This window comes from Corvus hawaiiensis, chromosome 5 (assembly GCF_020740725.1).
Source record: "Corvus hawaiiensis isolate bCorHaw1 chromosome 5, bCorHaw1.pri.cur, whole genome shotgun sequence".
In the NCBI taxonomy this organism is placed as follows: Eukaryota; Metazoa; Chordata; class Aves; order Passeriformes; family Corvidae; genus Corvus; species Corvus hawaiiensis.
The window spans coordinates 73,320,168-73,334,044 of record NC_063217.1 but is presented as its reverse complement, the minus strand read 5'-3'; the positions used below and the strand labels follow the sequence as shown (position 1 = coordinate 73,334,044).

Genomic DNA, 13,877 nt, shown 5'->3' with positions numbered 1-13,877 from the left:
CCAGGGGGTGAAACTGGATGTCTCTAACACAGATTTCCCCAACAGCAAGCCAGAAAAAAAGGCCATCTCACCTAATGCAGCAGCATGCAGAGACCTTATTCAGGACCGGGGCATGCAGGGCTTTGAAGCTCTGGGGACCTGCAGAGGCTCTTCTGCACAAGGGCAGACCAAATGCTCCGTGTGCTGTCCTGTCGGAGCCTGGACAGGCAGGGCACGACAAATCTTTAAGCTTTAATAACCTCTTCTCTTTAATCGTGCTTGCTTGTACTAGCATGAAGTGATGAAATCGAAATACAGAGGAATTGATAAGGATTAAGGATGAGTTGACTATCCCATGACTACTGTGGTTTGGAAAGCATGGACTGCCCCCAGTGGCTGCCTTGGCAGAGCTGCATTAAAGCAAGCGAGAGTGATCTTTGTGTCATTTAAGAGTGTAATTTCCCCAAATCCTTTTCCCTTTAAAAAAGGTTCAATAATCTTTGAAATGGCAGTTAGCCAGCACGCTTTCAGCATGGACCATCGGGCACAGCTCTGTCTGGGAACAGACTGCCATAAACTCCTGCATGCAACCTGCTGGCTGGGCCTTTGGAAGTACTTACTGTATGCCTCAGTGCCAGCTGCTCAAAAAAATTCCAGAGGAAAAATGCCTCCAAATGTGTACGAACTACCCCACTTTCAAAGTTTTATATGCACATGGGAAACAAGAGGTCACAACACGGTGTACTTAGGCACTGGCATTTACATTGGTGAGCCCCGTGATACACAGGTGCCTTAGAAATAGGCTATTAATAAAAGCAAGATTGCAGTAAACATCCAGGAACATCACTTTGATTTGTAATACGTCCTTAACAGAGCTTATTAATGAGTAATGTCTCCTGCTGATTTAAATGGAAGAGAAACCAAAAAAATGTTTAGCTCTAGCTCAAGATGCCTCTTGATCCCAGAGAAGACTTGCAAAGTCCTGCTGAGTTTCAGGAAATATGGAATGAAAATCTGAATAAGGTCTGTTTTATGGCAGTAATAATCCTGTTAGCTCTCCTGGATGTCAATACTTTAACTAAGACAAAGCAGAGAAAATAATAGAGCTGTTTTTAAAAAAAATTTTTTGGTGCAAAAGGTTAGCATTAGAATGTGGAAACAGTCATCAGGCAAAGAGCAAAGAGCAACACCAAGCGCATTCTACTCACTTTCTGGCACAGCATGCAAAAAATTCAGCTACAGTTACAAATGCTACGACTCTACCGCATCCAGCTTCCATTTAACATTTTCTGTCAATAAACACGCTCTAATGGACTTCCTCACAAAAAAAAGACAGCATAATTCAAACAAAAAGGTTTTCCAAAACCTGTTTTTAGAAAGCAAACAGAGTAAATGCATGAAAAAGCAAAAGAGAAAAAAAAAAGGAAGAACAAACAGAAGACAGTCAAAAACTTCCAGATAGCATGAGAAGGAAAATTCCAGGTATACCAGCGCCGGGGTAGGAATATTTTCCTTGGGGCTGGTTACCACGTTGGTTTTGTTGTTTATCTGTAGGTATGCAGAAAACAGAAACAGACAGGCCTTAGAACTCACGGTAGGCACCGTATCTATATCTCTGCACACAACATCTATAGACAGGTATTGGTATCTATAGATAGATATAGATACGGAAATAAAGAATACAGAAAGATGAACTCAGGAACTTGCAGGAACACTGACACACTAGCTCTGGGAGCTGGCTGGCAGCTCCTCACCAAGGGCTGTCAGAGCCCTGCACCAAGGCCTAGGTAAGGAATGGATGAGTTCATCTGAGACACTTAACAGAGAGCCCTTAAGTAGCAGCTAGGCACGTCTAAGAAGACTAAAGAACTAATATGGGTTGGAACGAAGTCCTAAATAGCCACTGCCATTTCCTGACATGCAATGGTGTTAAGTCATTGCACACAACAGTTCTTTATTTCTCATGGATTATCCCTACCATAAATAATATTTGATTATTCGTAGCTCTCCAAGAATCTCTAATTTGTTCTACTGGCTTCTGATTCCACTTTGGAATAAATATGACTGACGCTAGAAAGAGACTGGTTCCCCTTTAGCTTTTTTGGTGCTAATTTTAGCAGAAAATAATTGGCAGCTTCTCTGGGCTGGTACTGTGACTTGGAAGCACCAGGTTTCCCACTATGGTACCTGTAGTCTTACTCCAGCAATCACCACCTCTCTGTTTAACTTTACATATAGGTCATCACGATACTTCTTAAGCTTAGCACAGTGCTACACCTTCTGGCTTTTATCTGTACAAAATATTAATTAATATTAAACTGCTTAGCAGGATGTTTAAAAGTATCTGATCTTTTAAAAATATTTTCTAAGATTTAACTTTCTTTAATACCATGGGGTACGGGAAGAACAGAAATACTGAAAATAATGCAGCAAGCCACTTTATACATGCACTAAGAAGCAAAATTCAAGTGTTGTAAAACTGGTTTGAAAGATGTGTTTTTTCTTCTCTAACAATAATTAGGAAAAAATATTATGTACAGTTTGGTCATGTCTAATTTCAACAAGGGTAGTCCAAAGCATCATGCGGAACTGGGTATACAGATACAGATTATCTGACAAGACTTCGATCCAAAAAAGCCAAGTTCTACTGAACCTTCTAGTGGTAGCACTTAGTAATAAATGTGCAGCTGTTTTGTTAATGGATTTTCCTAAAATTGTAATTAACTTTACCGAAGAGAAAGAAATGAAATTCACAGACTCCATGTCCTCAACACTTTTTGATGTTTATTTTACTTTGGGCCAGGCATGGCAGCTGACTTGTGGATTTCAGGAATTGAGCCTGCAGCTGAAGTGAATCTTACTTAGGGTATGTTTAAATCATGGAAATGTCAACAGAATTTGCAGTAATTAATTACAGATTGCAAATTTTCTTATTTTAACCAGCATTTAACTGGCTTTGAAGAATATAAAGTAGTTTTGTTAGTTATTATGTCGACACCAAATGTTATTTAATAATATTTGTGATAGAAACCACTTTCCCATATAGAACAAAAATAATTTTCTTTGATTTAAAAGCGAAGTTCATGACGCTCTATAGCAGAGCAGTTATTTTTTAAACAATGGTCTTTCTACAGAAATTGTCATTAAGAGCACATATGAGTCATTACTGAGTTGAGAGTGTTTACGCTCCGACTTGGCCTAGTTATTGCCAAATAAATTTCATTTCTCTACGCACAATTACAGCTATAAGCTGTAGGATTGTCTGAAGTCAGGACAGGGGGAGAACAAACACCTTTGTGTATAAAGTCTTTCATAGGGAGATCTAAGTATCGGCAAGTATTTCACTTGCTTTGATATTTACGGGATTCTGAGATGGGCAGAATCCTGAACTCCTCACTCAGGAAAAAATTTTAAAGAAAACCCCACCCATTTCAGTAAATGAAAGTTCTACAGGAGAACTGTAGAATAGTGGGAACACAACACTGCTTGACAGCATAAACTAAACCTTCCAAGCAGGACAAAAATCGCGGATCAAGTAGCATAACTACAAATTCGTATTTTTGTGACAGTGTAGTCGTGGAGAGACTACGAATAAAAAGACCCTAGCAAAAGGCAAACAGACATAAAGGAAAAGCATAAGGAAAGAAATGAAGATTTCACCAGATTTCATACAGTCCTATTCAGTAGTAGCTTAATACAAAAACTCAAGTGATATCCCAAACGAGTGCTCTTGGTTGAATACATAAGGAAAACAGGTTAGTCAAAGTTCAATTCCAATTTTGCCTGAGTAAGCAGAGCAGGCTTGGGTCCATAGTCCCTTGGTGGAAGCCCTATGAAAATAAACAATATTAATTACAGCTACTGCTGAAAACTGCAGGAAATCTATTCAAAACTTCTTCAGCAGGTATCGAGAATCCAGCATTCATTAGGAACAGAGAGAGAGAATGTGATTCAGAATACAGTTATTTCTTCCACGTAAACAGAACTTGGTAAAACCCTTTGAAACTTTGAGAGAAAACTGCAATAAGCTGTACATGTTTTGTCTCTCATAGAACAGAGACATATTAATCTATGAACATGTGGTGCGTTTTGCATGTATTTTTAACAGCAAAGGGAAATAACTCCAGAAGGATTACAATAATTTCATATGAAACAGCTACTTTAAAGTTAAGTTGTGCTTAATCAGTGACCTTCTGTTTGAAGACAGAGAACGTTTTAGTGCTGCATTGCTTGCCAAAAGTCACTCTCTGAGGTGTGACAGTAGTGCAGGACAGACACACACACACACACACACTCTCTCCAAACAGCTGGGCATGAACTGTAGAAATTATTATTGGCCTTTTTTCCATAGAATATGAAAATATTTTAACAAACAAAGCCTGTATCTTGGGGCTTTATCTTTCACATGGTACTTCTGTAACAAAAAGTTAACACACACTTCAGGTTTGGGATCCTGGCAACATCCACACTGCACCTTCCCGGTGCCCCTCCTTTGGACACCGTGGATCCTGTCACTGGAATTCTATATTCACCCCAAGGAACAGAGGATTTACCTACATAACGGCAAGGCTGCTCACACCTGACCAGCAGCTTTTGCTTTCCAAGGAGAGTTGGCTTCCCAGTGAAAGGTGCGGATGAGGACTGTTCGCCTTCTCTCTGCCGGCAGCAGCAGGCAGAGCCCATCCTCATGAACACCTTAAAGGTCACATTCAAAACCATCATAAACAGCAATAGAGGAGGTTATCACGTAGGGTCACGGAGGCCAAATGAATACAAAACTGGAGAGCAGGTTGAGGAGGAAGAAAAGTTATTGAGACTGTCAGTTGTGAGATCTTGGGACACAGCCCTGAGCTGTGAAGGAAGCTGGCTGGGAAACTAGTGTGGAAAGGCTGGGAAATTGGCTTTTTTACTCCTGAGCATTTAGTATGGCATCTTGGGCTACAGTGGCTCGATTAATGCAGTACGGTATCACTGTGCAATGTGTTTTGTGTTACATTTTATGATATTAATACTATTAGCTTTTAAAGTAAGATGTTTTAAAAATGAAGAGAAGGCTGTTATAAGATTACTATTTTGTTACTATTCTTATTTACTAAGAACAGCTGCATTGGCTGATGTTACATCTACTTTTTTGGTTTTTTATGTCCCCAGGTTAAAAAGAAGTAAAGACTTGCTTGAAAGAACGGCTGAACGATTCTCTGTGGATGGCATATAGCAACTGCAGGCTTAAAATTCACAAGATTGTACTTTAAAGTCTTGCAGTTCTCACAGTATGTTAACAAAGCTAAATGCAACTGTTTGATTTCTAAGTGTGAACGTTTCACGGGAGGAAAAAAAAAAAAAATCTGTCGATAAAGATCCTCACCATCATCTGAACACTCGAACTGGACTTCCTTTTCTGAATTGACCAGTCAGAGAGAAAGGAAAAGAAGAAAACGTGACTGGTTGGATTTGCAGTATCAATGCATGGAGTACAGTATATTTCTCTTTTGGTTTTTTTTTTTTAAATAAGAAAAAGACAGCTACAGCTGTTGGAAGGGGTGGAAAAAACGCTACGGAGTATCTCAATAACAGCATCCCAATTAACAGAAATGACAAAAACAGACTTCCCCAGATGTACATTTACTCCCTTTGCTCCACATGACCATGCAGACTAACAGCAGACACATAACGTGCTGAAAACCAAAGAACTGAATCCCAAAAAGTGCAATTTAGGCAAAATTTTGGCAACCATTGTTTCCCATATTATAATTGAGATTGCAATAGAACAAATAGCATCGTAGACCTGTAGGAGGAATGATATTTAAAAAGGAAACCTGGCCAGAGAGTGCACAAAATTTATCTATTCCACAATGAAACACGTTCAGGGTTTTCCAGCACTGATAGAATAGTTGCAAATGTGTGCTTCTCCATGTGACTGGAGAAGCATATCCACTGCTTGGCAGTGAGAAGCACTGAAATGGTACTGTACTCATTTCTTTGTAGGTCAGGCTTGGGATTTTTTTCATCAGAAAAGTGTGCATATGTCAGACAGCAGGCACAAATATACTGTGAATCTGGTATTCAAGCAAGTATTTATAATACTTTGTTAAAGTAAGACATTAAGATTAAATAGAAAATTAAAATTCAGGTCAAAGACACCCTTCTGCATAAACACACAGCGCAGAAGAGTATCTTTTGAATCTTATAATGAAAACTTGAGGCATTATATTAGTCTTCAAGAATCCTCTGAGAAAAAAAATGAAACATATTTTCTGTTGAGTGTTTTTTTTATTCCTGTTTTTTTTTTTTTTTTTTCTCCAAAGCATTTATGCAGAATGTTCATTTGTGAAGCATCTCTCCTCCTGCAGGGTCTGGTGACGAGAGAACAGGAGCTCTAAATCATGTACGAAAGCTGCCAAAATGTTCCCTTCTTAACAAGGTCTCTTAGTCAGGATGAGCTGATCTGAGACAGTAAACCCCTCAAGTTCTGCCAAATATAGCAAGTACATCTGGCAGAACACACCTCATGTGGAGCCAAGCCTACCCATACACTTTTGGTCTTACACGAAATCTAATGGAAAGTCAAGGGGAAACACAGAGGCAACATAACTGCATGTAAACACTGATGCTTAAAAAGCCCACCACCAAACCACTATTTACAAGGTAACTGACAACTTTGAGTCATTCATTAGATAATAATTCTTCATTTAAAAAGCAAGAAAAAGCATTTTCTCCAGTAGTTTTCTATCTTCTGCTTACTTAATGCTGGCTTTTCAAGTATTTATTTCACTTTTAAGCTTCACCTACTAACTTTAACCACTCCAAATAGCTAGTGAGAAGCACTTGCTAACAGATTCTATGAAGGAAAGAAATAGCAATATACAATCCTAAAACCTGGCAGAAGTTACAGATAGGTGGAGACTAAGATGAATCTTTGAAATTGAAAGCAGGTGTTTAACCTACCTTAACTCCATCCGGCTTTTTCAGTAAACTCTTGGCTGCTGTAAAATAAGACCAATAATTTCAGTGTCAGGTGGTTCCCCAGAGGTCACCCCAGCTGTGCAGCAAACCCCCAATGCCTCCCAGCTCCAGGTATGTTCTCAGCTTTTATTTCCTCCTTTTACTTCTCTGAGCATGGGGAATGAAATCTTTAGGAAACTACCAATCCTTAGGATTATCAAACATCTTTTTCCATTGACTAAAGCTGTAGGTTGACTGTAGTTATATAAGGAGAGAACTCCTCGGGTGGCAGAGAGGAAATGGAAGCAGGGTGAGTGTAAAAGCAGCAGCTTTGGATACATCCACTTCCTCAACTGCAATATATTTCTATTTGTTGATGGGGATAGTTAGATATGACTGTGAAAAGGTTCTGATTGGTCTCTCATTGTTCTGATGGCAGGGACTTAGACCAGGTGTCTGCAGAGCCCACTGGTATCTTAATGAGGGTACCGATATCCATAATCCCCCTCTGGGGACTTCCCACCATGACAGCATCAGCCTCCTTGTGTGAAAGGGCAGCACAGTTGCAAGGAAGAAGGGAAGGACGATTTGCTAGCAAGGGGCTGTTTCAGAGAGCTGCTGCCCATGAGTCAATAATAACGAATTCCAGGCTTTGCTTCAGCTCCTAATGAAGAAAACCTGCTATTTTCTCAATCTTGCTGTACACGGATCAAATTTCTTCAAAATTTCATTTGCCATAACGCTATTCACGTGTCAGGCTTTAAATTCCACTGCTTAAAACTAGCATCAAATAATTCCAATTTACTAAATTTAGAAGGCTAACATGCAAACAAGCACAGCACAGCTCTGAACCTGAAAACATTCACAGCAGAAATATGTGCTGGCTGACCTACCAAATCCATATCAACTGTTCACTAAAGCGTAAATGCTTCATGAATCACTGCCAAAGACTTGAAGAGTAATAAATTACACAACAAGCCTGGCGTTATTGGGGTTTTATTGTTGTTTATGACCCAATCTTCCCATCAAAAAGTGTTCCACAGCTTAGATTGTAAGAAGTTGCTGTTCTGTATATAAGGGAGACAGTCCTGACATGGAGTTCTCACCATTACTGGCATCCTTATCTTAAAAAAAAAACCCCAAACCCCAAACCAACTGGACCTTGCATGCCCAAGGCTGCCCAGACTGGCTGAGGATACCGGAGTTACTGAGTATGTGGTTTATGTTTAAAGCTAATTCTTGTAATTGTGGCTTATGTTCGAGCTACAACTGTATTAAGTGCTCATTTTACATCACAGAAAATGTAGGACCACCTCAGCAACTGTACACAAGTGACTAACGTCCATTATTATGTTGTTTACATGAAACAAACCCTGGAAGGTGAAGCCAGGCTGATGTTTCTCACTTCACTAATATATCAGCCCTCCAAATGCAGTTTAATAATTACGGACATCAGCCAATGCTACCCACACAGCCATGTCTTACAGCAAAAATGAACAAAAATAAATTTGCCTGTATTGTACAGCAGAACCACTGCATGTTTTTATTTAGAGAAACACATAAGGTAATATTGAAATCAAATTGTTCTCCACACACTTTGGAGACAGAACACTCCCTGTGGCAATGTGTGCTTTCAGGACCTGAGGCAAGAGTGCCTTAGATTTTACATTACCACAAATATTGTGGGCACTCCATTAACTTCAGGAATTTATTTAGGGAAAGCAAAGGGAAGGAGATATTTCTGAAACCTAAGGATAAAAAAACTCAGAAGTTAATTGCTTTCAAAGCCTGTTTTACACCCTTAAAAATATGGGAAAACATCAATTAATACTTATAGGCTGCTGTAGGTCCTTTTGCTAAATTTGTGCATGAAACTTCGGAGCTCTTTTAATGCTTGACAAACACTACACATTCTATGCAAACAATTAAATGAGAGGCAGTAAAATGAGGGCACCACAAGCAGTAACACCAAGTATTTATTGCATGTGTGGCACTGCCGGTGCGTCCTTCAGAATGTGCCCAGGGTGGATTACTACGCAGTACTGCATGTTACAGGACGTATTCTCGGACTCTGCTGGGTTTGGCCTGAAATGTATTTTTAATAGTATTTGGATTCATCTTTCTTTAATCACAGATACTGCATACAAATGAAATATTTAAAGAATTTGCAGGAGCAAAGCAATCAGCATATTCTAAATGAAGCCCACAATGAGAGATTTCTTGCAACTACAAGCAAGAGCTATAAATAAAACCAAAGGCAGCGCTACTAGGCCAGAAAGCAGACTGGAAACAAATGGTTTGTGACAACATGTAGAAATTAAAGTGATTGAGGACAAACAGCAGTTTGGATTGAGAAGAGAAAAAAGATGTTCCTTTCACGTGCTGAGGGTCTTACCTCACAAGAAATATACATTCCACATAAAAGGAAGAAAAAAAAGGAAAATAAAACACTTTTATAACCACATCATTATGGACAAATGACCTTCATAAGCATGCTTTGCAATGAAATACAATGAATAAAGAAACTGAAAAAATAAAATGTCATCAAGAAAAAAATACCAGTGGCTCTGGTGTAAAACAAGAGATGACAAGATGAAAAAATCCAAAAAAAAGCCAAAAACCCTGTTTGCTTTTAATGCTGAAATACTGTTTTAAAACTACTTCAGCTTTTTTGGTTCATGGAAGTTGAATTTGATCCTTACATATATAGACAGTGACAGTTATGAAAAGGGATGAGGAATGATTTGTTTGATATTTAACAGTAATTCATTTTTACAAGAAGCGCAGCCCACAGCCTTCCCACCTTTTAAATGAATTGGCAGGCACTGGAATTCATTAAGCACTAACTCAAGGTAATTTAGATAAATGTAGTCCTCTGTGTTTAGGTGTGTGTTAAAGAAAGGAACTTAACTAAGAAAGAAATTGTATTTCAAGTACTATGCAAATTGAACAAGTTGTTCTTGCATTCATGATTATGTAATTTTTTTGGGATGAGTCAGTGCTTATTATTATTCAAAACATACCCAGAGCATTATTATGTTTTTATCTGTACAGTAATTTATGTTACACTCCAATAGTTACATCACAGAGTAGGAGGATATGTAAAATTACTGATTTTTAAATCTGGTGTTCTATTTCACTATTCACTGGAAATCTCAAATGGCAAAACGAAAAATTCAACAGCATCAATATTGTGGCAATTCTACTACCGAGGACAATTCTAATTCTGCTAACTGCAAATGTATTTTAGCTTTTGCTATTAGAACTTGTTTGGTGTAAGATCTAAATCTCCAGAGTCATCAGAACAAAACTGTTTCCTAAGGAGGAAATAACTCTCCTTACATCCAGCTAGGCACTGCTGGGCATTAGAAAGAAAATGAGGACTCACATTACTACATTTCTTACTCCTTAGCAAAGCAATAAAGAAATGAATGTGTACTGATGGTATTTTTAACACAGGATGCAACAGAATCATGGAATGACTCTTCACATATATAAAAATATATAAGTTCTAAATGTTGTTTGCTGATACTTATGCATGTGGAGCTACACACATAACTTTCAATTTTCCTGCACCAAAATAGGCATAAAAACACTGCCTGTCTTATGACAAGTAATGACCAAAAAGCAGGGAAGGAGCTCAAATTCTACAGAAAAATCAGACTGTCACTTACAAGAGAATTTCTTTGGCCCAAAGAGACTAAATTCTTGTTCGCTTCATCACAGGAAAGAACATAAACCATACTCAAATGCTCCTGAATGAATCCTAATTAGATCTCAGCCTTCACAGACATCAAAATATGAAGACTGCATTAATCTGGAGCTCAATGAACATACCTGAGAAATTTCTGGTAGCCAGCATTGTTGTCAAAATGGCCCCCTGTGTACACACACATTTTCTCAAATTAGCATCACACTTGTGTAAAACTCCAAATGCCAACACAACACAACGGAATTATAATAATATACCAATATATAATTATACCAATTACTGAATTAACCTGGAAAGAATGGATTCTCTGTGCATTACCTCTCACGTGCCATGCCATGAGTGCATAAACTGTAATTTAATCTTAATTACACACCTATCAGCAATCTTGCTAATCTCAAATATTTGCCAATTGACAGTATGTAATGCACAGGCCAAGAGTATTCAGAGGATCAGTAATTATTCAAAACACATGGCTGAACATGAAAGAGACTTTACTACTGTTCTTAGATTCTTTTTTTTTAGGGAGGAATAGGAGTTTAAGGTGCACATTAGAAAAGTTCACATCTCCAAAGTTATCCTGTCTTGCCAGGAAAAAAAAATTCTTCTGAATTATTATTATTCAGAAGAATAACCTTAAGGATTTTCCTTCAACAAAATACTTTTAGTGTGTCTAAATACAGAGGATTGATATTATTTTGAATTTTTAAAAAAAGCTAAATTCTATTCACTTTCATGAAAAGTTTAATATCTTCAAGACAAAAGCTGATCTTCTATCAATAGGTTATTTAAGAATAATATTCTAGAAAAACTGTGCACAGAGACCATTTGTTTTGCACATGGAACACAAGCACAAGTTTTCATTCATACCTTTAGTTTCCTTCTTGCATTGAATTTCTTCAGGCAATCTACAGTCTCTTGTCTGTGCATCATAGAGGCAACAGTAGAACGTTGCTGCGACAAGAAGAAAAGAATTATTTTAAGGCACCCACCCAGCTGTTTAGAAGTTTGTTTACTCTACAACACACATATTACAACCCATGGTCCCCAACTTGGGTCTTTAATTTCTACCTTGTCTGATTATCCCATCGTGCTCATTTTACTCCGCCTTTTCCACGTATAAAGTCCACTTGAAAAGACACTGTGTGGAATATACTGAGAACAGGAGAAGAGTCCTGGATCCAGGAACAGACAAGCAGCCTTGGCTACCTGCAAATTGACTTTTCAGAATTCCCTTAACTTCCTGCCTGCACATTTCAGGCTTATCTGAATGATTTCAAGGAAATGAAGATGTGAAGCACTATCCAACTCAAAGATACTTTCCTGCACTTTCTTTTCATTGAGAATGTAAAATAACACACTAATTTTGTCAGGGAACTTCTGCACAACAAAGTCAAAGGCAAAGGAGCTAATTTCTTCAAAAATCTTATCCCAAGCTGAGATCTCAATATAGACCACTATTGACTGTATCTGTGTAATTATAATTTTACAGTTTATAGTTACACAGCTGCATGAACAAGGACGGAAGTTATCCTCTGAACACCTTCACTATATGCTGAAGCAAACCATAAGCTGACTTGTCTGCCAAGTGATCCTGTTGAACCTGTGGAAATTACTTACACAGATCCATGGATGCTTTAGTGCTTCCGATGCTGTGATACGTTTTGCTGGGTTGATGGTGAGCATTTTATTGATAAGGTCTTTTGCTTCAGGAGTCACCGTGTCCCATTCTGGTGAGGGGAACTTCAGAAAAAAATACACAGGTGTATATTGTCTTGTACAATATCTTTACACAATTTTACCTAAGGATCCAGTACTAGATTCAAATAGGAGCTTAAAAACCATAAGGCTCTGTCTTTTCCTCATCATCATTTACAAATTACCTAAATCTGAGGAACAACAGCCTCTTGTCTGTTTAACATAGTATGATTAGGTGATGTTGCAAAATTCATATGCCACCATATTGTCAGCTCTTAACTTTTCCCTCTAGGAAAGTACCGCTTAGAGGTACAATTATAAATAATTGAATAGACTGAGTATGGTACATACATCATAAGCACCAGCCTTGATCTGCTGGTAAAGCCTGTGCTGGTCTTCATCCCAGAAGGGGGGGTATCCCACCAGGAGGATGTACAGAATGACTCCTGCAGAAAATTCACACCAGTGTTAAGGGCTTTCTAGAAACAAACAGAAATTAATTCTGCACCCAACAACCATGTAAAACAGAAGGCTCACGAGTATCATCCCAGACACTGAAGAATGCTGCGCCTTTGTACTGGAGAAAACAGTAAAAGTGGGGTTCACAAGGTAACGTCTTACAGAAAACATGGGCAATAGCAAGTGTTTGACACAACATCAGTTCAGGAACACTGGAAACGTTGATCTAGCTGGAGAAATAATATTCCATGATTCTGGATATTCTAGAAAAATGCATTTTTTACTTCTGGTTTTATCACGGCTTGTACTGGTGTCTGCAAGATTACGTTAGAACTATTCTCATGCAAAGCAAATTTGGGAAACCCAAATTTCTCTGTATTCGGTCAACAGGAAATTGAATAGACCACCTACTAGTCTGAGATGATTCCCTGTGACTAAAGAAAAGTGCTGCCATGAATACAACCACATACTAAGTGTGGGTAGAAGTAAAATAAGGAAACCAGCCACTGTTCTCAGCTGGGTAGCTGCCACATGCTGGTACCTAAGAAGGCACCGTTTCGAGAACTGGATCATAAAGTAAATGCTCTGTACTCCAGTTAAGAAAACATTTGATTTTGCATTATACCTGCAGTTGGGGTATATTGATCTGACCAAATTTTAGGCTGCTTGTGAACCAAAACTAAATGTCCAGCTCACAGTATGAACTGTTGTGTTTTCTAACTAATGAGACATGATACACCTGCAGTATTTAATACTTTTTGAAAGTATGTTGTGTAGACATGGCCAACAATGCCATGATAACACAACTTAGTAAATAATTTAAAAAAAAAAAAGGCTTGTAGAGGAACAAAAAATCCAATGACCTCTAGCAGAAATTAATATTGAATTTTATTAAATACCTATTTGGTGATGCAGAACATAATGCGCCCTGGACATAATTTCTCACCCTTAAAACACTTTACAGTGGACTGAATATGACTTCCAGAGTTATTTCTTACCACATGCCCACATATCCACAGGTTTTCCATAAGGATCTTTTCGTAACACTTCTGGCGAAAGGTATCCTGGAGTACCAGCAAAGCCTGTCAAA

At 38.3% G+C, this 13,877-nt stretch overlaps 1 protein-coding gene across 34 annotated transcripts in view; it reads right to left on the bottom strand.

Moving 5' to 3' along the window:
- The window catches only part of CAMK2D (calcium/calmodulin dependent protein kinase II delta), a 124,360-nt gene that overhangs the window by 21,095 nt on the left and 89,388 nt on the right, over positions 1-13,877 (bottom strand). For 6 of the 34 annotated variants that reach the window (XM_048304375.1, XM_048304377.1, XM_048304378.1 and 3 more), the window contains 8 exons: positions 13,786-13,869; positions 12,680-12,774; positions 12,251-12,373; positions 11,501-11,584; positions 10,759-10,801; positions 6,925-6,962; positions 5,345-5,377; positions 1,468-1,527 (listed from right to left, as the gene is read on the bottom strand). In XM_048304375.1, coding sequence (XP_048160332.1) covers positions 1,468-1,527; positions 5,345-5,377; positions 6,925-6,962; positions 10,759-10,801; positions 11,501-11,584; positions 12,251-12,373; positions 12,680-12,774; positions 13,786-13,869 — 560 coding nt within the window. The remainder of the gene's footprint in view (positions 1-1,467; positions 1,528-5,344; positions 5,378-6,924; positions 6,963-10,758; positions 10,802-11,500; positions 11,585-12,250; positions 12,374-12,679; positions 12,775-13,785; positions 13,870-13,877) is intronic. The other 28 variants (XM_048304386.1, XM_048304394.1, XM_048304400.1 and 25 more) reach the window with 7 other exon arrangements.